At 48.1% G+C, this 25,209-nt stretch overlaps 1 protein-coding gene across 3 annotated transcripts in view; it reads left to right on the top strand.

The window, feature by feature from the left end:
- The window catches only part of RABGAP1 (RAB GTPase activating protein 1), a 263,850-nt gene that overhangs the window by 33,550 nt on the left and 205,091 nt on the right, over nucleotides 1-25,209 (top strand). For all 3 annotated transcript variants that reach the window (XM_073590685.1, XM_073590687.1, XM_073590686.1), the window contains exon 3: nucleotides 7,892-8,120. In XM_073590685.1, the coding sequence (XP_073446786.1) occupies nucleotides 7,892-8,120 (229 nt within the window). The remainder of the gene's footprint in view (nucleotides 1-7,891; nucleotides 8,121-25,209) is intronic.

A 25,209-nucleotide genomic window follows, 5' to 3' on the forward strand; every position in this document is an offset into this window, starting at 1 on the left:
TGTCAGAAGGTCGTTAAAGTCGGTTACTTCCTACCCCTTTTAATTTTTCTTTCCTAACTTTTGGATTTACAACCCTAGCGTGCTCTGATGGTTCATCTGTGTTACTGAGCAATTTATTAGCCATTAACAACTTTTCATTGTCTGTAATGGTGGGATCAAAAACGATAATCCCACCAACTCTGCATTCAAATACCACAAATGGTTCGAAAATTTGGTCAGGGCTATTTCTGCAATGTTGTTGTCACATTCTTTATAGTCTAACAGACTATGCAAAATACCTAAATCTTAAAATACCTCAATTTGGATTTTTTCAAACTTTGAGCGACGAGCGGCACGGGTTAACGTTGTTTGATCGAGCTCAAATTTTGGCTATGTCAATATCTGGAAAGGGGAATCGTTTTGTGGGGTCCAGACGGACAAAATTCCGACATCGATTTTTTGCGGTCACCCTAGTGGACACGGTGTCCCCCCTAATTAAAGCTGACAATACAAGTGACCTAACAGTCGGCCGAATCTTTGTTCTTCAGACAACTCTCTCTGCCATCTCCCCCATACGAATCTGCGTTCGTCCATCTGTTTTCATCGGGGAGAGAGGAACAAGCTGCTGCCAGACCCGTCTGGCAGCGGCTTATCTTACCTGAACAAAATGATCGCCCTTTGTTATTCTAAATGACCGATCCTCCCCCCTTCTCATGTCATGTCAAGGAGGGTTCCTTAAACATCATAATATTGGACAGTCTGACTGAAATTGGGGTGTTTTGGATAGTTATTTAACCTCTTTCTGACATCTGACGTGCTATCCCGTCAACGGTGCCCAGGCTTATGATTCGGTCACCGAGGAGGATTACCGGGTAATTAGCTAAGCAACCAGGACACCAGAAAGGTTGGCAACTTAGTGGATTGCAGACCCCTAAACCTAACAACACAACTAGCATTAGCTGTGGGATGTACCTACGATGCCCTAGACACCTCGGCACAGCCAAAGAGTTAACTAAGCCTAAAGCAAGAAAGGGGAAAGCTAAACTGCCCCGGAGTAGAACCCCAAAGGAATAGATAGCCCCCAAACATATATTGTCGGTGAGACAAGATGAGGCACAAACGCAGGCAGAAAATAGAGTGAGCAAATGATGGGGCCCAAACTGTCTAGACAGGACAGGAAAGATACTGTCTGCAATCACGCAAAAACCCTAAAAAATCCAACACGTCTGATATGCAAAAACACTGAGGCCACACGACCTCTCCCCCGCTATATCAGCATTCTGGTGTGAACTGGAAGCAAAGAAAATGATACTAATATAACAGGGGAATAGCAATACTGAACAGAATGACATAAGCTGTGACATACAGTTGTGGCCAAAAGTATTAACACCCCTGCAATTCTGTCAGATAATACTCAGTTTCTTCCTGAAAATGATTGCAAACACAAATTCTTTGGTATTATCTTCATTTAATTTGTCTTAAATGAAAAAACACAAAAGAGAATGAAGCAAAAAGCAAAACATTGATCATTTCACATTTAGCCAAAATAACTGCGACCAACCGCTTCCGGTAACCATCAATGAGTTTCTTACAATGCTCTGCTGGAATTTTAGACCATTCTTCTTTGGCAAACTGCTCCAGGTCCCTGATATTTGAAGGGTGCCTTCTCCAAACTGCCATTTTTAGATCTCTCCACAGGTGTTCTATGGGATTCAGGTCTGGACTCATTGCTGGCCACCTTAGAAGTCTCCAGTGCTTTCTCTCAAACCATTTTCTAGTGCTTTTTGAAGTGTATTTTGGGTCATTTTCCTGCTGGAAGACCCATGACCTCTGAGGGAGACCCAGCTTTCTCACACTGGGCCCTACATTATGCTGCAAAGTTTGTTGGTAGTCTTCAGGCTTCATAATGCCATGCACATGGTCAAGCAGTCCAGTGCCAGAGGCAGCAAAGCAACCCCAAAACATCAGGGAATCTCGCCATGTTTGACTGTAGGGACCGTGTTTTTTTTCTTTGAATGCCTCTATTTTTCTCCTGTAAACTCTATGTTGATGCCTTTGTCCAAAAAGCTCTACTTTTGTCTCATCTGACCAGAGAACATTCTTCCAAACGTTTTAGGCTTTTTCAGGTAAGTTTTGGCAAACTCCAGCCTGGCTTTTTTATGTCTCGGGGTAAGAAGTGGGGTCTTCCTTGGTCTCCTACCATACAGTCCCTTTTCATTCAGATGCCGACGGATAGTACAGGTTGACACTGTTGTACCCTCGGACTGCAGGGCAGCCAGAACTTGTTTGGATTTAAGTCGATGTTCTTTATCCAACATCCACATAACTTGCGTTGAAGTCTCTTGTCAATTTTTCTATTCCGTCCACATCTAGGGAGGATAGCCACAGTGCCATGGGCTTTAAACTTCTTGATGACACTGCACACGGTAGACAAAGCAACATTCAGGTCTTTGGAGATGGACTTTTAGCCTTGCGATTGCTCATGCTTCCTCACAATTTGGTTTCTCAAGTCCTCAGACAGTTCTTTGGTCTTCTTTCTTTTCTCCATGCTCAATGTGGTACACACAAGGACACAGGACAGAGGTTGAGTCAACTTTAATCCATGTCAACTGGCTGCAAGTGTGATTTAGTTATTGCCAACACCTGTTAGGTGCCACAGGTAAGTTACAGGTGCTGTTAATTACACAAATTAGAGAAGCATCACATGATTTTTCGAACAGTGCCAATACTTTTGTCCACCCTCTTTTTTATGTTTGGTGTGGAATTATATCCAATTTGTCTTTAGGACAATTCTTTTTGTGTTTTTTCATTTAAGACAAATGAAATGAAGATAATAATAACAAAGAATTTGTGATTGCAATCATTTTCAGGAAGAAACTGAGTATTATCTGACAAAATTGCAGGGGTGTCAATACTTTTGGCCACAACTGTATGAGCGGGGTCCAGCACAAATCCCAGCAGGGAATAATACTGAACCCACACAGCAAAGCAGAAAGCAGAGAAAGGCAAAAACTATATCAAATGCAAAAGATTCAGCAAACAACTTATCTAAATGATGCAAGACCAAGGAGGGGAAAAAGCAGAATTCACAATGCACAGGAAGACAAACAAATCACCAGCAGCGCTTTCTCACTTAACTCCTCCCAGTCAGTAACCTCTGACTTCCAATCATCGTCTTCAGGTGATAGACTTCTGTCAATACAACCAGCTCCACTACCTGCGGCAACCACCAGAAGGAGCCCCGACTCAGAAGTCAGATCAAGAGAGTTCACAACACGGGCCCCTATGACCGGGGACGGGATAGTACTTCATCGCGATCAGCGGCGCTCCGGGGGGGGGGGGGGCGCTGGTCGCGGCCGGGTGTCAGATGATTGTCACGGACAGCCCCCGGCACGTTAACCCCTGGCACACTGCGATCAAACATGATTGCAGTGTACCGGGGGTTTAGAGACGCATCGGCAGGGAGGGGGCTCCCTCCGTGCTTCCCTGAGACCCCTCTGGGGGCCTCCTTCCCTGCAGGTCCCTGGATCCAATATGGTCGCGGGGGCCTGCAGGGAGGCGGCTTCCTCAGTGCCTGCAGCGCCTGTCAGATCGCTGATCTGACACAGCGCTGTGTGAAGTGTCAGATCAGCGATCTGACACATGACAGTGATGTCCTCCCTGGCTGGGACAATGTAATAAAGTAAAAAAAAAAAAAAATAAAAAAAAATTGTAAAAATAATTTATAAAAAGTCGCTAAATAAAAAAAATATTCCTTAATAAATTCATTTTTTGAAAATAAAAAAAGCGAAAGTACACATATTTAGTATCGCCGCATCTGTAATGACCCACCCTATAAAACTGTCCCATTAGTTAACCCCTTTAGCGAACCCCTTAAAAAATAAAAAGCAAAGCAAAAAACAATGCTTTATCATACCGCCGTACAAAAAGTGCAATAACGCGCGATCAAAAATACAGATATAAATAACCATGGTACCGCTGAAAACGTCATCTTGTCCCACAAAAAACGAGCTGCCATACAGCGTTATCCGTGAAAAAATAAAAAAACTATAGCTCACAGAATAAAGCGATGTAAAAATAATTATTTTTTATATAAGATTGTTTTCATTGCATAAAAGCGCCAAAACATAAAAAAACTACATAAATGAGGTATCGCTGTATTCGTACTGACCCGAAGAATAAAACCGCTTTATCAATTTTACCACATGCGGAACGGTGTAAACGCACCCCCCAAAAGAAATTCATGAAACGCTGGTTTTTGTTCATTCTGCGTCCCAAAAATCGGAATAGAAAGCAGTCAAAAAATGTCACATGCCCGAAAATGGTACCAATAAAAACGTCAACTCATCCCGCAAAAAATAAGACCTCACATGACTCTGTGGGTGAAAATATGGAAAAATTATAGCTCTCAAAATGTGGTGATGCAAAAACTATTTTTCCAATAAAAAGCGTCTTTTAGCGTGCGACAGCCGCCAAACATAAAAACCCGCCATAAATAGTAAATCAAACCCCCCCTTTATCACCCCTTTAGTTAGGGAAAATGATAAAATTAAATTTTTTTTTTAATTTATTTCCATTTTCCCGTTAGGGCTAGGTTTAGGGGTGTGTTGGGGTTAGGGTTGGTGTTAGAATTGGGAGGTTTCCACTGTTTAGGCACATCAGGTGCTCTTCAAATGCAACATGGCGTCTGATCTCAATTCCAGCCAATTCTGTGTGGAAAAAGTCAAACTTTGCTCCTTCCCTTCCAAGCTCTGCCATGCGCTCAAACAGTGTTTTACCCCCACATATGTGGTATCAGCCTACTCAGGACAAATTGCAAAACAACTTTGGGGGTCCAATTTCTCCTGTTACCTTTAGGAAAATAAAAAATTAAGGACTAAAAGATCATGTTTGTGGAAAAAAATGATATTTTTATTTTCACGCCCGAGGGGTTATAAACTTCTGTGAAGCACTGGGGGGTTCAAAGTGCTCACCACACATCTAGATAAGTTCCTTGGGGGGGGGGGGGGGGTCTAGTTTCCAAAATGGTGTCATTTGTGGGGGGGGGGGGGTTTCCACTGTTTAGGTACATCAGGGGCTCTCCAAACGTGACATGTTGTCCGTTCTGAATTCCAGCCAATTTTGCATTGAAAAAGTCAAACGGCGCTCCTTCCCTTCTGAGCTCTGCCATGCGCTGAAACAGTGGTTCCCCCCACATATCGGGTATCAGCGTACTCAGGACAAATTGCACAATAACTTTTGCAGTCCAATTTCTCCTGTTACCCTTGGTAAAATAAAAAAATTTGGACCTAAAGTAATTTTTTTGTGAAAAAGTTAATTGTTCATTTTTTTTAAAACATTCAAAAAATTCCTGTGAAACACCTGAAGGGTTAATAAACTTCTTGAATGTGGTTTTGAGCACCTTGAGGGGTGCAGTTTTTAGAATGGTGTCACTTTTGGGTATTTTCTATCATATAGACCCCTCAAAGTGACTTCAAATGTTATATGGTCCCTAAAAATAAAATGTTGCTGCAAACATGAGAAATCGCTGGTCAACTTTTATCCCTTATAACTTCCTAACAAAAAAAAATTTTGGTTACAAAATTGTGCTGATGTAAAGTAAACATGTGGGAAATGTTAGTTATCAAGTTTTTTGTGTGCTGTATCTCTGTGATTTAAGGGCATAAAAATTCAAAGTTGGAAAATTGCGAAATTTTCGCCAAATTTCTGTTTTTTTTCACAAATAAATGCAAGTTATATCAATGAAATTTTACCACTAACATGAAGTACAATATGTCATGAGAAAACACCGGTATCCATGGAAGCGTTCCAGAGTTATTACCTCATAAAGGGACAGTGGTCAGGATTGTAAAAATTGGCCCGGTCATGAACGTGCAAACCACCCTTGGGGGTAAAGGGATTAATGTGTTTGTGGGCTTATACTGTCCTTGAGCTCCTGTACTCTGATCTGTGTGCGCTTTTTTGCAGGATGCTTAAAGGGGTATTCCTATCTCCAAGATCCTATCCACATATGTAGTAGGAATAATAATTATTATTATCCTCATATTAGATATGTAGTATAGTTCTTCTGATTCAATATATCGCCTTACTGCATGTCATGGTCATTGCAGTAGCTTTAGTTATCCATGGTCTCACCACTCATATAGTGACAGTTGTAACCAGGGATACCTAAGCTACCGTAATGCCCTTGCAGTTGGGGTAATTGACATAGATTACTACGCTTCTAAATGGAGATATTTTATTAATAATAATAAAAATGTTATTTATTATTTATTGCTACAGAGCACAGGATACAAGGATCCTATCCCAATATCTGTAACAGTGTATTCAGGAGTGATGAAGTCCCTGCATGGCCTGCTCTGAAGTCCCAGGGTCTTGTGGGCCACATGCTTGAACTGGCCCATGATGGCAAATGGTGGGACAGGGAAGCGATAGATCGGCACCTGCTCCACCATAGTGTTCATCTGGATCTTTGGCACAGAATCAGGTGCTAGCAATGCTAGCAACTGTCCAGCGTGGGAAAATTTTAAGAAAACCCCCCTTACCGACCCACACACACACATTTATGACATATCCTCAAACTTTTAAGCAGAACACTCCTTTAACTTGAATCAGGCCTTATCTTGTCCTTGAGCTCCTGTACTCCGCTCTTGTGTGCTTTCATGCAGGATGCTTAAAGGGGTATTGCTGTCTCCAAGAACCTATCCCAATATGTAGTAGGTGTAGTATTGTTATTATTATTATTATTATTATTATTATTATTATTGCAAATTCCTCTGATTAGAAATGTAGTATAGTTCTTCTGATTTGCCATGTCGCTTACTCCATGTTCGGGGCTTTGGAGTACCTTTGGAGTGTAATATACAGTGTTTTATCTACAGATTGTAACAACTGGTATAGGTAAGACCACTCATATAGTGACAGGTAGTTGTAACCATGGATACCTAAGCAACTGCAATGCCCTGCACATAGGGTAAGCGACATAGCTTATCAGAAGAACTATACTACATTTCTAATTGTAGGTATTTGCTGTTATGTATTATTACACCTACTATATATTGGGATAGGATTTTGGAGATGGGAATGCCCCTCCAATTCTCCCGCCTGCTGGGCAGAGCTCCACAGAGCAGATGTTCAAGTAATCGGTGAGTTTCTCATGACCTAGATCCCTACCGATCTGCAGGACATATGAGTTAAGTTAAAGATGTGATGTTGTTTTTATCATTTTAAAGATACAATTTAACTGTGAACCTGTCAGTGAGTTTAGAATTCCTGTCTGTTTTTTTTCTGCTGATTTATGACCATAAAAGTGCAGCGCACCTTTGATTTGGCCATAAATGAGGTCAGATAAGGCATAGAAGAGTTGCAAATGCCAGAACTCGCTCACTGATGGATTTTTTTTTATTTATTTTACTCATTTATATAGTGCCACTAATTCCACAGCGCTTTACAGACATTATTGGCACTCTCCCCGATGGGGCTCCTAATCTAAATTCCCTATCAGTATGTCTTTGGAAGGTGGAAGGAAACCAGAGAACTCGGAGGAAACCCACGCAAACACAGGGAGAACATACAAACTCCTTGCAGATGTTCTCCTAGCTGGGATTTGAACCCAGGACTAACTGGGATTTGAACCCAGTGCTAACCACTGAGCCAGGAATCTCCGCTAATTCTGAAGCCACCATTGTGCAGGGAAATGGAAGCCAAACGGCGCAAAATGTTTAACGAAATCAAAATGCTAAAATACTTGCCTTTAGCTATAAAAAAAAAAAAAAGTTTCCCCCAGGTACACGGCATTTCTCCACTTCTATCATACAGCGTTGTGCATACGAGGCACAGGGGAGATTTGGGGCAGTTGTACACAGGTATCTGCCGTCATATTGGAGTGTAATATACGATGTTTTATCTACAGATTGTTGGGAATGGGAGTGAACAGCAACTTCAAAAGGAGCTGGAAGATGTGTTAATGGATGCGCCATGTGAAGAGCCGGAGCCCCACACAGCGGATGTGGAGAAGGATCTTCCTGATGATGACCTGGATGAGTCTTCAAATGAAACCTCCACTTCATCCTCTATCAACCCTTTATCTGTCGGGATACAGAAGCAAGAAATGAGCCTGCCAGTGAAACCTGCACAGCAAGGTAATACGAGTGCATATGAAATTAATGTGTTTTTTTTTTTTTTTTTCTTTTTTCCCCACAAAACTCCTTTTCATGTAATCGGAGGCATACAGTATGTTACAGTATGTTCCCACAGACCTCTATATTTGGTGAATTATGAAGTTATAGTTATAGTAAGCGTTAACACCAATGGGTGTATGAGCCTTTATTCTTAATCAGCAGGGAAAAAAGTCACCTGTTTTATATGCCAGGGTTCATACATCCATTCAGTTCAGCCTCCTTGTTGCATATCTTCTTACCTCCATCTTGATTCCCAGATTTCGCTATATTTGCCAAGCCCAATCGGTAGCAATAGAGTTCTAGTCCTCCCTTTTTTTTTTTCTTCTGATGAGACTGTTTGCCTATTTAAGTTCTCAAGAGAGTATTATTTGGCCTATAAGTCTCCTCACGCTGGCTTGGCACTCTCAACAAGGGGAAACTTTTCCCCTTATTTCTCGCTTTATACTCTGCAATTGTGTTAATACTGTGATTATACTTTTCGCTATATTCTCCAAAGTAAGTTAAGAGATTAAAGTATATATTCAGGAGGCTGGACTGCCATTTCCTTTATATAACTGTGTGACAAGAGCTGTGCAGTCATCATCATTCTCTGTGATCTGAGCTGGAGCACAGGAGAACGACCACAACTCAAGGCACAAAGCTGTGTTGCTGCAGCTCTAAACATCAGGCTGCAGAGGGAGCTGTGAACAGGTGTCGGGTATCAGCCCTGTAATAACGAATTTCCTAAGGATACAGTTGGTCTTTAATATACATGTCCTGGAAACCCCTTTAACCCTTTTCTAACATCAGATGTACTATCCCGTCCACGGTACCCAAGCCCGTATGATCGGGGACGGGATAGTTCGTCTAAGCGATCGGTGGCTCCCCTGGGGGGGGAGTTCAGTTGATCGCAGCCGGGTGTCAGCAGCGGTCATGGACCGCACCGGCACATTAACCCCTGGCACACTGTGATCAAAGTGTACCGGGAGATTAGGGACGCATCGGGCAGGGAGGGGGCTCCCTGCGTGCTTCCCTGAGACCCCCCCGGAGCAGCGCGATGTGCTGCGCTGCTCCGAGGGTCTCCTTCCCTGCAGGCCCCCGGATCCAAGATGGCCGCGGGAGCCTGCAGGGAGGCGTCTTTCTCAGTGCCTGCTGCGAGCTGACACAGTGCTGTGCAAAGTGTCAGGTCAGCGATCTGACACTAGACAGTGATGTTCCCCCCTGGGACGATAAATTGAAGTAGGAAAAAAAAAAAAAGGTAAAAATAATTTTATAAAATATCCCTAAATAAATAAAAAAACAAAAACAAAAAAGCAATATAAGTGAACATATTTAGTATCACCGCGTCCGTAACGACCCACCCTATAAAACTGTCCCACTGGTTAACCCCTTTAGTGAACCCCTTAAATAGAAATAAAGCTTCGTGTTTTTGTTTTGTTTTTATCATCATACCGCCGAACAAAACGTGCAATAACGTGTGATCAAAAAGACGTATATAAATAAACATGGTACCGCTGAAAACGTCATCTTGTCCCCCAAAAAATGAGCCGCTATACAGCATCATCAGCGAAAAAATAAAAGTGTTATAGCTCGCAGAATAAAGCGATGCAAAAAAATTGTTTTTATTGTATAAAAGCGCCAAAACATAAAAAAATACATAAATGAGGGATCGTTGTAATTGTACTGACCCGAAGAATTAAACCGCTTTATCAGTTTTACCTGTTATGATTGGGTCACCGAGGAGGAAAGCAAGACCAAGCTAAGCCACAGAAAACCAGAGAGGTTGGTAACTAAGCGGATTGCAGACCCCTGATCCTATCCACACAACTAGCAGTAGCTGTGGAGCGTACCTACGATTATCCTAGACGCTTCGACACAGCCAGAGAACTAAATAAGCCTAAAGCAAGAAAGGGGAAATCTAAACTGCCCCAGAGCAGACCCCAAAGGAATAGATAGCCCCAAAACATTTATTGTCTGTGAGACAAGATGAAAACACAAACGCAGGTAGGAAAATAGACTGAGCAAACGATGGGGCCCACACTAACTAGACAGAACAGGAAAGGAAAGACACTGTCTGCAATCATGCAAAAAACCCTGCAAAAAATGCCCAACACGTCTGATGGAAAAATACTGAAGTCACTAAACTTCACCCACTATATCAGCACTCTGGTATATTCTGAAAGCAGAGCAAAAAGAGGCCAATCTAATAAGGGACAAAAACAAACTGGCACAAGCAGTAACATAAGGATGGAAATTCAGCACCGCCCCAGCCGGAGCTGGCTGACCACACAAAACTGAAATAGACAAAACCAGATCAAATGTGAACAATAGCAAAAGAACACTTTGCTGAGCATGCAGGGACTGAGCTGGAAACTAAGACCTCAGGAGGCAGGAAAAATCAACAGCAGAGATAGGAGTCGGCTGTCTTAAATCCAGTCAGAAACACCAGATCTCCAGTCATCCTCCTCATTATCAGGTGGCAGGCCTTTGTTAATTAGATAAAATGTCACATGCCTGAAAATGGTACCAATAAAAACGTCAACTCGTCCCACAAAAATTAAGACTTCACATGACTCGGTGGGTCAAAATATGGAAAAATTATAGCTCTCAAAATGTGGTGATGCAAAAACTATTTCTCCATCGCTTCATTGGGGGACACAGGAACCATGGGTGTATGCTGCTGCCACTAGGAGGCTGACACTATGCACATAAGAAAATTAGCTCCTCCTCCGCAGTATACACCCCACCGACTGGTGCTCAATTAGTCAGTTTAGCTGAGTGTCAGTAGGAGGTGGACACGGGTCTTTCATTAGACCCCTATCGACCTCAGCGTACGTCGTTCCCTTGCAGGTTCCCGTAGGGATGCAGAGTGAACAGTCACATCTGTACTCCCACAAAGAGACTATGAGTACGGCGTGTACTGCCACCTAGTATCCTCATAGGTCTAGCCGGCAGGATCAAGAGCCTCTAACGCTGATGCACATCCGGCGTGTCTCGTGTCCAGGCCACCACAGATCCTAGCCTACCCACTCGCCCACCGGAGCATGTCGGTAGATGAAGGCACGGACGTCCGCCAAGAGGTAGGGACGTTTTATTCCCTCACTGGATTCCAGGTACCTTTCCTCCTACAGCGCCTGCTTTATAGGTCCTAGGTCAGCAAGCACTGGCCCAGGCACCAGACATCGTTGCGGCGTCTCCAGCCCTGTGATCTCATAGCGCCGCCACAGTACGGCCTCCGGGATACCGCCGCACCGCGCCCCTCCGGCGGCCGCCGCTTCTAATTTAGGCCCTGGCTTCTATTCGGGCCTTATGCTGGGCGAGGTCACGCCCCCTCGTTTGGGCAGGCTTTCTACCGCCTGCCTCGTACCGCCCACCGCCACACTAAGGGGACTAGAGGCGGCGAATGGCTCTGCCCACTCCTCCCAGCCGTCATATGGGCTTCGAGCAGGTCTTTTACAGGGCGGTGCAGCTTCCTAGCGCGGTTGTTCTGCCCATCCTCTCTCCGGCCACTTTTACCTCCCACTACTTCAGCAGAGCGCGTTTTCTCCCCGGCAGCCGCCATTTTCTTCAACCTGAGAGACGGTCGCCTTTCCCTGTCTATAGGAGCCATCCCCAAGTGAGCCGAGCACATAGCTGGAAGTCGCTCCACACACCGGTGCCGTGAGTAGCTCTGCACTGCAGACTGACACCCTCCTCAGCTCTCTGTCCCCTAACCGTCTGGCACTACTTAGTAGGTTAGCTCACCATGTCTAATTCTAAGCCACTTCGCTCTCGCCCCCCAACTTCCTCTTCTTCCTCAGCTGTGGTCAGTCACTTTGCATGTTCCGCTTGCAAACGCAAATTTCCATCAGGTCAGTCCTCTCCCCTCTGTCAGGACTGCTGTAACCCCACCGCTCAGGAGCCCATGGCTGTCCCAAGTGAGAGTGAGACCCCTATTCCAGAGTGGGCTTCCTCCCTTTCTCAATCTGTGGCAGATCTCATCAAGGTGTCTCAGACCCTGGTTTCCGTACTTGATAAGTTGCCCCTGCTGACTTCCGCAGAGCCCAGCAAGCCACAGGAAGCTCCGGCTGAGCCTACCAACATTAGCCGCAAAAGATCCAGACAGGGGCACCGTTCCGATTCGTCTTCTCGCCCCATAGCCCGTTACAGCGGCCCGGGTCTGCCAGATCCTCTTCGCCTGAACCAGGCGAAACTTTCTCGGATGAGCCCTCCGAGGATGTTTTGGAGCTGGACTCGGACCAAATCGCAGACATGAGGGATTTGGTCCAGAGCCTCATTGGTGCGATCAACCAAACCTTCAAGATCAAGGACTCGCCCACGGAACTCGCAGATCAGGGTGTTTCGTTCAGGCGGTCTAAACCATCTACCAAGGTCTTCGCTCCTCATTCTGAGTTTCAGAAAATTCTGACTAGGGAAAGAGAGAATCCGACCAGGCGCTTTCAAAGAGGGAAACGCCTTGGCGTCTTATACCCTTTCTCACCGGAGCTCACCGCGGAATGGTCAACTTCTCCTGTCGTAGACCCGCCGGTTTCCAGACTATCTAACAACACTGTCCTTCTGATCTCTGGGGGAGCATCGCTAGGATATCCTAACGACAGATTCAAAGAATCTTTTGCGAAATCAGCCTTCGAAGTGGTAGCATCTGCCCTAAGTCCGGCCTTCGCTTCTACCTGGGTTTCGAAGGCCATAACCAATTGGGCTAAGGATCTCCAACAAGGCATTCTGGCCGGGGCCCATCCAGAGCAACTGGCGGACCTCGCCGACCAATTTTCTCATGCGGGCGAATATTTGGTATCTGCCTCCCTAGATGCTGCATCTTGCGCAGCCCAGGCATCTAGCACCGTAGTGGCGATTCGGCGCACAGTTTGGCTTAAGGCCTGGCAGGCGGACTTATCGTCAAAAAAGTCCCTCACCAGCCTACCTTTTCAGGGTTTGCGCCTCTTCGGCGACAGGCTAGACCAGATCATTAAGGACGCCACTGGGGGCACAAGCTCCCTTCTGCCCCAGTCCAAGCCTCGTCGGCCTCCTCCGAAACGTCAGTTTCGGCCCTTTCGACCCTTTCGTCGTCTCACGACTACAGAGACGCCTTCTCACCATCAGAGGCCACAAGTTCGCCAAGATAGGAAAAGAGTTTCCTTTAGGCCCACTCCTTCCTGGTGCTCCCTTTCCTCCCAAGGTAGATCCACCAGGTCTAGACCTGGAAGGTCTTCCTCAGCATGACTGGCGTCAAACCCCGGCGTATCCCACCGCTTGCGCAGCCGACTTCTTGCTTACAGGGACGTCTGGTTCGCCTCGGTGGAAGACGCTTGGGTCAGGGAAATTGTATCCCCAGGATACAAAATAGAATTTGTTTCTCGTCCTCGGGATCGATTCTTCGAATCCCGACCCCCGAAAGATCCCTCCCTGGTCCCCGGCTTCCATACTACCATCGCCTCTCTCCTCGGGTAATTGTTCCCGTTCCAGAAGCAGAGCGCTTCAAAGGTTTCTATTTGAACCTGTTTGTAGTACCAAAGAAAGGCGGTATGGTTCGGCCCATTCTGGATCTAATGTTACTAAACAAAAGGGTCCGTCTGCGACACTTCAGAATGGAGTCCCTTCGTTCAGTAATCGCTTCCATGGAGGCACAGGAGTTTCTATGCTCCATAGACAATTGCGGATGCTTATCTACATGTTCCCATCTTCCAAGGACATCAGAAATTCCTGCGCTTCGAGATACATCAGGAGCATTTCCAATTAGTTGCTCTACCGTTCGGTCTCGCCACCGCTCCCAGGGTTTTTACGAAAATCATGGCAGCGCTGATGGCCATTTTAAGGATCAGAGGTCTCGTGCTCTTCCCATACCTCGACGACATCCTGATCAAGGCTCCGTCCTTGCCCCAGGCTCACGAAAGTCTCTCCATCGTTTGCGACACCCTTTCTCGATTCGGGTGAATTATCAACAGAAAAAAGTCCTGCCTGGTCCCAACGCAACGTCTTGTGTTTCTAGGCTTACTTTTCGACACCCGTCAGGCAAAGGTTTTCCTTCCCGAAGAGAGAGTAATTCTCCGGCGGGATGTTCGTTTGCTTCAGAGTCCCCGGCTCACTTCTCTCCGTTCGGCCATGAGTCTTGGGGAGGATGGTGGCAACGTCGGAAGCGATTCCCTTCGCCCAATTCCACTCGAGACCACTTCAGCACGCCATTCTGGCGCAGTGGAACAGGTCGGTCTCCTCCCTGGATCGTCCAATTCGACTCTCGTTTCGAGTCAGACTGTCCCTCAGTTGGTGGCTAACATCACCTCTCATCTTCCAGGGCCGGTCCTTTCTTCCGGTGCATTGGCAAGTGGTGACGACGGACGCCAGCCTCCTCGGCTGGGGTGCGGTATTTCGCCATCTGACCGTCCAGGGGCGTTGGTTGTCGCAAGAGGCAGCTCTTCCGATCAACGTCCTGGAGATACGGGCAATTCTTCTGGCCCTTCATTGGCACAGGCAACTCAGGGGTCTGCTAATTCGGATCCAGACGGATAATGCCACGGCGGTGGCATACATCAACCACCAGGGAGGGACTCTGAGTGCCTTGGCGTTGGCCGAGGTATCCAAGATCCTTCATTGGGCAGAGGCCTCGGTTCCAGCGATATCCGCGACACACATCCCCAGCATGGAAAACGAGGCCGCCGACTTTCTCAGCCGCAAGGGCCTCGCGGCAGGGGAATGGTCCCTGCATCAGGAGGTCTTTCATCAGATCTCTCTGTGATGGGGAAGCCCGGACGTGGACCTTATGGTGTCCCGTCTGAACAGGAAGGTCCCACGGTTCGTGTCCAAAGCACGCGATCCTCTCGCGGTAGGTGTCGATGCTCTGACCATTCCTTGGTCACAGGTCGTGCTCCCCTGTCTATTCCCTCCCCTTCTTCTTCTCCCCAAACTGTTGAAGATCAAGGCAGAAGGGGTGCCAGTCATTCTCATTGCGCCGGATTGGCTCAGACCGGCTTGGTTCGCGGACATCGTCAACCTTCTCGCGGATGCACCTTGGAGGCTTCCAGACAGACCGGATCTGCTGTCTCAGGGTCCGATCTGCGACCCCAATTCTCGGTCACTCAATTTGACGGTGTGGCCGTTGAGTCCGCGGTTCTGAAAAAAAATCAGGCTTTTCAGACCAAGTAATTCACACCATGATCCGTGCTAGGAAACCGTCATCTTCCAGAATATAATATAGAACGTGGAAGGCCTATTTTAGTTGGTGCGAATCCAATCGCATTCCGCCTATGTTTTTTTTCACTTCCTTCTATTCTGGCTTTCCTCCAGGTGGGCCTGGACGCTGGCCTTGCCCTTAGTTCTCTAAAGGGCCAAGTATCGGCGCTTTCCATTCTTTTCCAGAGGTCGTTATCTTCTCGTCAGCAGGTCAAGACCTTTCTGCAGGGGGCAGCTCACACAGTACCGCCATATCGAGCGCCTGTAGATCCCTGGAATCTAACTCTAGTCCTAGAGGCCCTACAAGGTCCCCCCTTTGAACCTCTCAAGGAGGTCTCTGTCCTTACTCTCTTGGAAAGTGGCTTTTCTTGTGGCCATTACTTCCATCCGGCGTGTCTCGGAATTGGCGGCCCTTTCTTGTCGCCCCCCCCCCCTTTCTTGGTGATTCACCAGGATAAGGTGGTACTGCGACCTCGGCCTTCCTTCCTAAGGTGGTATCTGCCTTCCACCTGAACGAAGACATCGTCCTACCTTCTTTTTGCCCGGCTCAATCTCATCCCCGGGAATGCTCCTTGAACAGACTGGACCTGGTCAGGGCGACGAGTGTCTATTTGGCTAGGACCGAGGCATTCCGGAAGGCAGACTCCCTTTTCGTCATACCGGATGGTGCACGAAAGGGCCTGCCGGCCTCCAAGGCGACTATTGCTCACTGGATTAGATCGGCAATCCAGGAGGCTTACCAGGCCAAGAGCAGAGTGCCTCTTTCAGGGGTTAGGGCTCACTCCACTCGGGCAGTGGGTGCCTCCTGGGCGGTGCACCACAGAGCTTCTGCGCTGCAGCTTTGCACGGCTGCAACCTGGTCATCTGTTCACACGTTTGTGAAATTCTACAGGGTCCACACCTACGCTTCGGCAGATGCCAGCCAAGGAAGAAGGATCTTGCAGGCAGCAGTGGTGAGTCCGCTGGCCAGATGGAAGTTTGCTTTCCCTCCACAGGGACTGCTTTGGGACGTCCCAGGGTTCCTGTGTCCCCCCAATGAAGCGATGGAGAAAACAGGATTTTTGGTTGCTTACCGTAAAATCTGTTTCTCAGAGCCTTCATTGGGGGTCACAGCACCCTCCCATTTTTCACAACTTCTGTTATTCGTTTAGTGTATTATAGTTACAGTTGAGTTGTGTTTGTTCTCTATTCTATTACTTCTCCTACTGCTTTCTCACTAACTGACTAATTGAGCGCCAGTCGGTGGGGTGTATACTGCGGAGGAGGAACTAATTTTCTTATGTGCATAGTGTCAGCCTCCTAGTGGCAGCAGCATACACCCATGGTTCCTGTGTCCCCCAATGAAGGCTCCGAGAAACAGATTTTACGGTAAGCAACCAAAAATCCTGTTTTTTACAATAAAAAGCGTCTTTTAGCGTGTGACAGCTGCCAAACATAAAAACCCGCTAAAAATAGTAAATCAAACCCCCCTTTATCACCCCCTTAGTTGGGGAAAAATAATAAAATTAAATAGGTATTTCCATTTTCCGGTTAGGGCTAGGGTTAGGGGTGTGTTGGGGTTAGGGTTGGAGTTTGAATTGGGTTTTCTCTGTTTAGACACATCAGGGACTCTCCAAACGCAACATGGCGTCTGATCTCAATTCCAGCCAATTCTGCGTTGAAGTCAAACGGCACTCCTTCCCTTTCAAGCTCTGCCATATGCCCAAACAGTGGTTTACCCCCACATATGGGGATATCGGCCTACTCAGAACAAATTGCACAACAACTTTTGGGGTCCAATTTCTCCTGTTACTCTTGGGAAAATAAAAAAATTGGGAGCTAAAAGATCATGTTTGTGGAAAAAATGATTTTTTTTATTTTCACGCCGGGCGTTATAAACTTCTGTGAAGCCCTTGGGGGTTCAAAGTGCTCACCACACATCTAGATAAGTTCCTTTGGGGGGGGGTCTAATTTCAAAAACTGGGTCACTTGTGGAAGGTTTCCACAATTTAGGCACATCAGGGACTCTCCAAAGTCAACATGACACCCGCAGACCATTCCAAAACGTCACTACTTACCTTCCGAGCCCCGACGTGTGCCCATACAGTAGTTTTCTCCCACATATGGGATATCAGCGTACTCAGGACAAATTGGACAACAACTTTTGGGGTCCAATTTCTCCTGGTACCCTTGGGAAAATAAAAAAAATTGAGGACTAAAATAGATCATTTTAATAAGGTGTAAATTGCAAAGTTGCTTATTTTCAGCTATTTAACCAGATTTCACGACCGATTTTAGGGCAGAATATTCAACTCCTGATCTATTTACATCCAAAGACTATGCCTGTGTTGTGCAGCCAAAGAGATTAGCATGTAGTCTCTCCTGTTAAAGCTTCCTGTCTTCCTAGGAGGCCCGGCGGACAGAAGCTCCAGCTTCATGCACACGTTAATGAAACATTTAGCAAAGGAAATGCAGGCCCAAAATCTAATCCCTTGACAAAACCGGATGCTCTTGTCGCAACATAATGATATGTCAGGACATTGCTCCATTTCCTATTCTTCTCTTCTACTTCCCCTCAACTACCCTCCAGGTGATGAAATGAGTATTGGGGACAAGGTGGACCTACTGAGTAGTAATGTGCAGCTTAAACTATACACTTACGTACAATGCAAATGGCATATATCAGTCAGTTACTGCTGTAAAAATATATACCGTATATATTCGTGTATAAGCCAAGATTTTCAGCCCATTTTTTTGGGCTGAAAGTCCCCCTCTCTTGGCTTATACACGAGTCATATACCTGGGGGTCGGCGGGGGTATCAGAGATCATACTGACCCCCCCGGCGCAGTCTCTGTAGCCCCCCCCCGGCTTCTCCCACGGTCTCCCTTCCTGCCTTCAGCGGTCACGTGGTACCGCTCATTAAACTTATGAATATGCACATGACCGCTGAAGGAAGGAAGAGGTGCCGGAGACCGTGGGAGTCGGAGAAGCGGGACTGCAGAGACCACGCCAGGATGGGGTAAGTATGTCCAATATTCACCTGTCCCGGGTCCATCGCTGCTCACCGCTGTCTGCTACGTCCTGTGTCAGTGACGTTTAGGCAGCAGGGGGCGCGGCGACGTGGTTAGTGCGCGCCGCACCCTCTGCTGGCTGAACAGTCACTGACACAGGAAGCGGCAGACAGCGGTGAGCAGCGATGGACCCCGGACAGGTGAATATCTCAGGTGCCGGGTCCTGAGCAGGAGAGGTGAGTATGGCATAAATCCGTCCGTTTCACAATATTCCCTCAATTTAGGGGAAGTAAACAGAAAAAGCACATCTAACAAAATATCCTTTAAAAATAGTATCCCTTTTATTATAAATATTTTTTCAAACAGCGCTCAACAAAGTAAAACACAAATCAAGACCTCAGATGTAAGAGACACTTGGCTAAAGAATCCTTTAAACACACTAGATTAAATGTCAATTTGCATACAGCAGTCACATAAATTGGAGAGGGCTAGAGTCTGACAATTGGAAACCCTATGAATGATGATGCAGGAAATACTAGTTCAAGATTAAATGAGCATTCAATAGAGCCTCAATCATAACCGGCCAAAAAAGTTTTGCCTTTCATCACACTCCGTGTGGCACTTCTACTAATCACTCAAGATAACTACACAATTGGCTTCAAAGTCTATATTAACAATAAAATGTTTGCCTCTCAACTGAATACTTACTAAGTGTGTGGAGTCTATGCCGTGTCCCTCCTCCCCGACGCACGTTTCGTGAACACTTCCTCGGGGGAGTTTTCGGCACTAGTGAGGCTCCGTAGATTCAGTGACGTCACGCTCTGCTGGGCATTGTCGGCCATTTTTTTTCCGAGTAATCAGGGACAGTTGCCCACCCTCCATCCACAACATCGGGATGGCACCCCACAACTGGTGACCGGAGAAACCTGGAGCTGGGTAAGCTCCTAGTTATTGACTGTACTAGGCTGCATATTGTGCATCCCTGATTGAGTATTATTATTGGTATCTATATATTTTTACAGCGGTAACTGACTGATATATGCCATTTGCATTGTACATAAGTGCACATTATTACTCAGTCGGTCCACTAATTAGTCATCACTTGCTTTTACCCACTGCATCAATTTAACTTTCTTTATCGCCTTATTGGGGGACACAGAATACCATGGGTGTATGCTGCTGCTGCTAGGAGGCTGACACTATGCAAAAACAATGAAATTAGCTCCTCCCCGGCAGTATACACCCACCGACAGGCACCAAGCACCTCAGTTTGTGCTTAGTGTCTGTAGGAGGCGGACCGGGATCTCCCCAGATCCGCATTTTTCTTTTCAGGTTTAGTCTGAACTTTTTAATTTTTCCCTCTTTTGTCTTTTAGGTTATTTTCCATCGGGAAACAGGGTGTAGTTGTCACCCTGATTTCCCATATCATGCGGCTGAGCGAGCAGTGTGGTGTCATCCACATTGCAACTCTCAGTACCGCAGGCAGGACTTTTCCCTTTCGCCTTCCGGTGATAAGGGTTGTGGACAGGTGGCTAGTCCTTGCCGAATCCCCCTCCTCACCCCTCTCTCGGGACAGGGCTGAGAGGAAGACGGCGATCGCAGGTGTTTCAAGCCGTCTTCTGCAGGATGCGGGTACAGAGGACTCCCTTCCCCCCAGCGGCCTGCCGTTTCCCCGTGGGCCCCTGTGGTCATCCTCTTCAGGGACGTCAGGTAAGTGCCTGTACGTTCCCTCCGGCCCCGCATAAGCTCCGTGAATGGCAGAAGTTGTACCTTTGTGATTTCAGGTCCACAACTTTTGAATTTCCCGCCCTCTCTGCCTGCCGCACACTCAAGCCGCTTGTTTCTCACTCCCAGGGAGACACTGGGGATTCCTCCAACAGCGTCACAAGCAGGGGAGGCAGACTTCCCAGGGCCACTGTCAGATCAGCTCCGTTATGTCGGCGCTGGCATGGAGCTGCGGCGTCTTCACTTTCACTTTCACTTTCCCTCACAGTCTCCTCATCGCTGTGCTCCCTCCTCCCTTCCTGAGCGCGCTCTTTTCAGCGCGCCTTTACTAGCCCATCACAGGGCTCCTTTTCGTTTCATATGCCAGCCTCCTCCTTCGGCCATGCCCTCTCCTTCGCTGTTAACCAGTCATGGAGCGGCCGCTAAGCTCCGCCCCCAGCCTCCAGCACAAGGATTTCCTGGTTGTCTCACTCCTTCCTGCGCTGTTTGGGGGACACTTCAGCGTTTTCTGCTGCTCACAGAATCTCGGTAGGCTCTGCTCTGAGGCAAAGATTAGCTCTCCTCGGCAGTTATTCCTTAAATCCTGCGGCCATTCAGTGCAGTCTACTTATGCCCAACCCTTCAGGGGATCTCTGCTTCAGGCCCACCGCTATCTATTACGCCTGTGCGCGCTGTAAAAAGAAGTGGGCATCAGGTCAGTCGTCTCCATTCTGCCCCCCCTGCAGTCCTTCCAATATGTCAGCATCTCAGGAGCGCACAGAGTCCCGGGCGGAGGGCGCTCTTCCCTCCTCTCTCCCCCCGGAGTGGGCCGTTACAATGTCACAGTCTGTGTCTGACTTGACAAAAGTATCACAGTCGCTGGTCCAGGTTTTAGAACGATTACCTCAGCTATCCTCAGCCACCTCTGCCCCGACCACCTCTCGGGGTGAGTCGTCCGCACCTGACCGCGACCTTCAGAGAGACAGACGGGGAAGGTCTTCTAGAAAGCGAGCTCGGTCCACTTCGTCCTCGAGCTCGCAGGGCCCTTCTGCTCCCAGGCCTCCTTCTCCTTCCTCAGATGACAGCCTTCAGTCAGGCGATGATTCTCATTCGGAAGCTAGCTCTGAGGGGAACAGCGTTTCTAAAACGCGGGACATGGTCGATAGTCTGCTTGCAGCTATCTTCCAAACACTAAAACTTAAACAGGATGAGGCTCCAGCTCAGGAAAGCTCGGTTGTCCTTAGACGAGCCAGACCTCCGTCCCGAACCTTTCCCAATCACAACGATTTCAATACTACCTTAGCCAAACACTGGGAGCGCCCTGAACAACGTTTCTCAGGCCGCAAGTATTTGGACGTTCTGTACCCCTTTGACGCAGAACTGCTCTCAAAGTGGTCCAAGGCTCCAGAGGTAGATCCTCCAGTATCCCGGATAGCCTCTAAAACGGTGCTCTCTCTTCCAGACGGGGCGTCGCTCAAAGATCCTACTGACAGGCAGATTGAATCTCTGGCTAAGTCTATCTTTGAGGCATCTGGCGCCTCTCTCTGCCCTATTTTCGCATCCGCCTGGGTGGCGAAGGTCATTTCCGCTTGGGCAAAAATCCTTCGCAGAGGCATCTTAGCGTCAGCTCCTCAAGACGAATTGGCAGATCTTGCAGATCAGATTAACCAGGCGGGAAAATACCTTTTGGCCGCCTCCTTGGACGCGGCCGGCTGCGTAGCAAGGGCTAACAGCAACATAGTAGCTGTACGCCGAGTCCTTTGGCTAAAGTCATGGAATGCGGACACTACTTCGAAAAAGTCGCTTACCAATCTGCCATTCCATGGCTCTAGGCTCTTTGGAGCAAAGCTGGATCAGATAATTTCCGATGCGACTGGAGGCAAAAGTACTTCGCTTCCCCAGTCTCGACCAAAACGTCCCTTCAACAGAAGGGGGTTTCGACCATTCAGGCCTTTTCGTCCCTTCTCTGCCACGGAGAGGGCCACTCAACAGGATCGGCCGCCTGCCACCAGGGAGCGGGATCAGAGGAAACCTTCCTACAAACCCGCTCCTCGCTGGAGATCTAGAGGACAATATTCCAGATCTGCAGGAGCCAATTCCGGCAGATTTTCGTCTAAGTGACGGGTCACCCCCACCTGGAATTTCTTCCAGGGTGGGCGGCAGACTTTCCTTTTTCGCGGATGCTTGGCTGTCCGTTGTAGACGACGCTTGGGTCAGAGAACTCATCGCATCCGGTTACAAAATCGAATTTGCTTCACTCCCGAACAGACGGTTTTTCCGGTCTCGGCCTCCGCGACAGCGGGCCCAGATTCCGGGTTTTCTGCAGGCCATTTCCTCCCTTCTTTCCGCCGGAGTCATTGTTCCCGTTCCCTCAGACGAACGGTTTTCCGGGTTCTACTCCAATCTCTTTGTAGTCCCGAAGAAAGACGGCTCTCTTCGTCCTATTCTGGACCTCAAATTGCTCAATCGCCACGTGAAGATTCTCCATTTCAGGATGGAGTCTCTTCGGTCGGTGATTGCTTCCATGGAGCCCGGGGAATTTCTCTGCTCGGTGGACATTCGGGATGCCTATCTCCACATTCCAATATGTGTGCAACATCAGAAGTATCTTCGATTTGCGTTTCAGGGAGACCACTTTCAGTTCACAGCTCTTCCTTTCGGCCTGGCTTCAGCGCCCCGGGTTTTCACGAAGGTGATGGCGACTGTGATGGCCATCCTTCGCTCCAGAGGGATCCTCATCATCCCTTATCTGGACGATCTTTTGATCAAGGGTTCGTCTCGCCAGGACTGTCTCCGGAGCCTTCAGATAACCCTGGACACTCTCAGCCGCCTAGGTTGGCTAGTCAACAAGGAGAAGTCCATTCTGGTCCCCACCCAGCGTCTGACCTTTCTGGGTATGGAATTCGACACGGAGCTAGCCCGTGTTTTTCTTCCAAAGGAAAAATTTACAACTCTGTCCAAGTGCATCAAATCTCTCAAGAGGCCTGCTCCCATTCCCATTCGGTTCGGCATGAAGGTCCTGGGGAAGATGGTGGCCTCCATGGAGGCAGTGCCCTTTGCGCAGTACCACCTTCGCCCTCTCCAGCTGTCTCTGCTTTCAGCCTGGGACAAGACCACGATGTCCTTGGACCGTCCTATTCGGCTTTCTCTCAGAGTGAGGCAGTCTCTCACTTGGTGGCTACGGCCAGCGTCAGTTCTCCAAGGGAGGTCCTTCCTTCCTCCTCAGTGGCAAATCATCACCACCGATGCGAGCCTTCTAGGATGGGGAGCCGTGTTCCATCAGAAAGCGGCCCAAGGACGCTGGAAGCCACAGGAGTCTCTCCTTCCAATCAATCTTTTGGAGATCAGGGCGATTTTCCTGGCCCTTCTTCACTGGCAGCCCCTCCTTTCCGGCAAGCCGGTCCGCATTCAGTCGGACAACGCCAAGGCCGTGGCGTACATAAACCATCAGGGGGGTACGCGCAGCAAACAGGTAATGTCAGAAGTGGCCAAGATATTCCGCTGGGCAGAACGTTACGTTCCGACAATCTCTGCCGTCCATATTCCAGGGGTGGAAAATTGGGCAGCCGACTTTCTGAGTCGCCAGGGCCTAGCGTCCGGCGAATGGTCCCTGCACCCCGCGTTTTTCTCTCAGATATGCGACCGTTGGGGCACCCCGGATGTCGATCTCATGGCATCTCGGATGAACCACAAGGTACCGCAGTTCGTAGCCAGGTCCAGGGACCCTCTAGCCGTCGCATGCGACGCACTGGTGACTCCGTGGTCCCAGTTTCAACTTCCGTATTTGTTACCGCCTCTGGCATTGATCCCTCGGGTGGTAAAAAAGATAAAATCGGAAGGCGTACCAGTGATTCTAGTTGCTCCAGATTGGCCAAGACGGCCTTGGTACGCGGAGCTGGTCAACATGCTCGCGGACGCTCCCTGGAGGCTTCCGGACCGTCCAGACCTTCTCTCGCAAGGCCCCCTTTACCACGAGAATTCTCAGTCTCTGAGTTTGACGGCATGGCCATTGAGACCGCAATTCTAAAGGAATCAGGTCTGTCCAGTCAGGTTATTCAAACTATGATCAGAGCCAGGAAACCAGCCTCTTCCCGCATTTACTATAGGTACTGGAAGGCTTTTTTCCGTTGGTGCGATGATAGAAAAGTCTTCCCAATGTCGTTTTCTATCCCGTCTATCCTAGGGTTTCTTCAAGCTGGGTTAGACGCGGGTCTGTCCCTCAGTACGCTCAAGGGCCAGGTTTCCGCTCTCTCTATCCTCTTCCAAAGAGAGCTAGCTTCTCTACCACAGGTCAAGACCTTTCTACAAGGGGTTTCCCACGTGGCTCCCCCTCATCATTCGCCAATAGACCCGTGGGATCTCAACCTCGTTCTTAACGCGCTCCAGAAGGCGCCGTTCGAGCCTCTCCAGGACATTCCTTTGTCCCTTCTCTCTTGGAAGGTCACCTTTTTGGTCGCCATTTCCTCCATCAGAAGAGTTTCTGAATTGGCGGCCTTGTCATGTCGTTCCCCTTACCTCATTCTCCATCAGGACAAAGCCGTCCTCAGGCCCGTTCCTTCTTTTCTTCCAAAGGTGGTTTCCGCTTTCCATATCAATGAGGATATCGTCCTTCCTTCTTTTTGTCCGGCTCCATCTCATCCTCTTGAGAAGTCTCTCCACAAACTGGACGTAGTTAGAGCCCTGCGTGTCTATCTTGCCAGGACCTCTTCCTTCCGTCTGTCCGATTCCTTGCTAATCATCTCTGAAGGTCGCCAGAAGGGCCTTCCGGCTTCCAAATCCACGATCGCTCGCTGGATTCGTTCTACCATTCTGGAAGCGTATCGTCTTCAGGAAAAGCGGCCCCCTCCGGGAGTAAGAGCTCATTCCACCCGGGCTGTGGCAGCTTCGTGGGCTGCTCGTCACCAGGCTTCGGCCATGCAAATTTGCAAGGCTGCAACCTGGTCATCTTTGCACACCTTCACGAGGTTCTACAGGGTTCATACCCAGGCCTCGTCTGATGCTGTGGTTGGTAGGAAGGTTCTGCAGGCGGCGGTGGTTCACCGGCCGACCTGAGCCTTTCGGTTACTTTCGTTCCTTTTTGCTGTTCCCACCCTTGGGACTGCTTTGGGACGTCCCATGGTATTCTGTGTCCCCCAATAAGGCGATAAAGAAAGATGGATTTTTGGTTCTTACCGTAAAATCTCTTTCTTGGAGCCTTCATTGGGGGACACAG

Source organism: Dendrobates tinctorius, unplaced genomic scaffold (genome assembly GCF_039654945.1).
Source record: "Dendrobates tinctorius isolate UK_male_01 unplaced genomic scaffold, ASM3965494v1 ptg000120l, whole genome shotgun sequence".
Taxonomy (NCBI): Eukaryota; Metazoa; Chordata; class Amphibia; order Anura; family Dendrobatidae; genus Dendrobates; species Dendrobates tinctorius.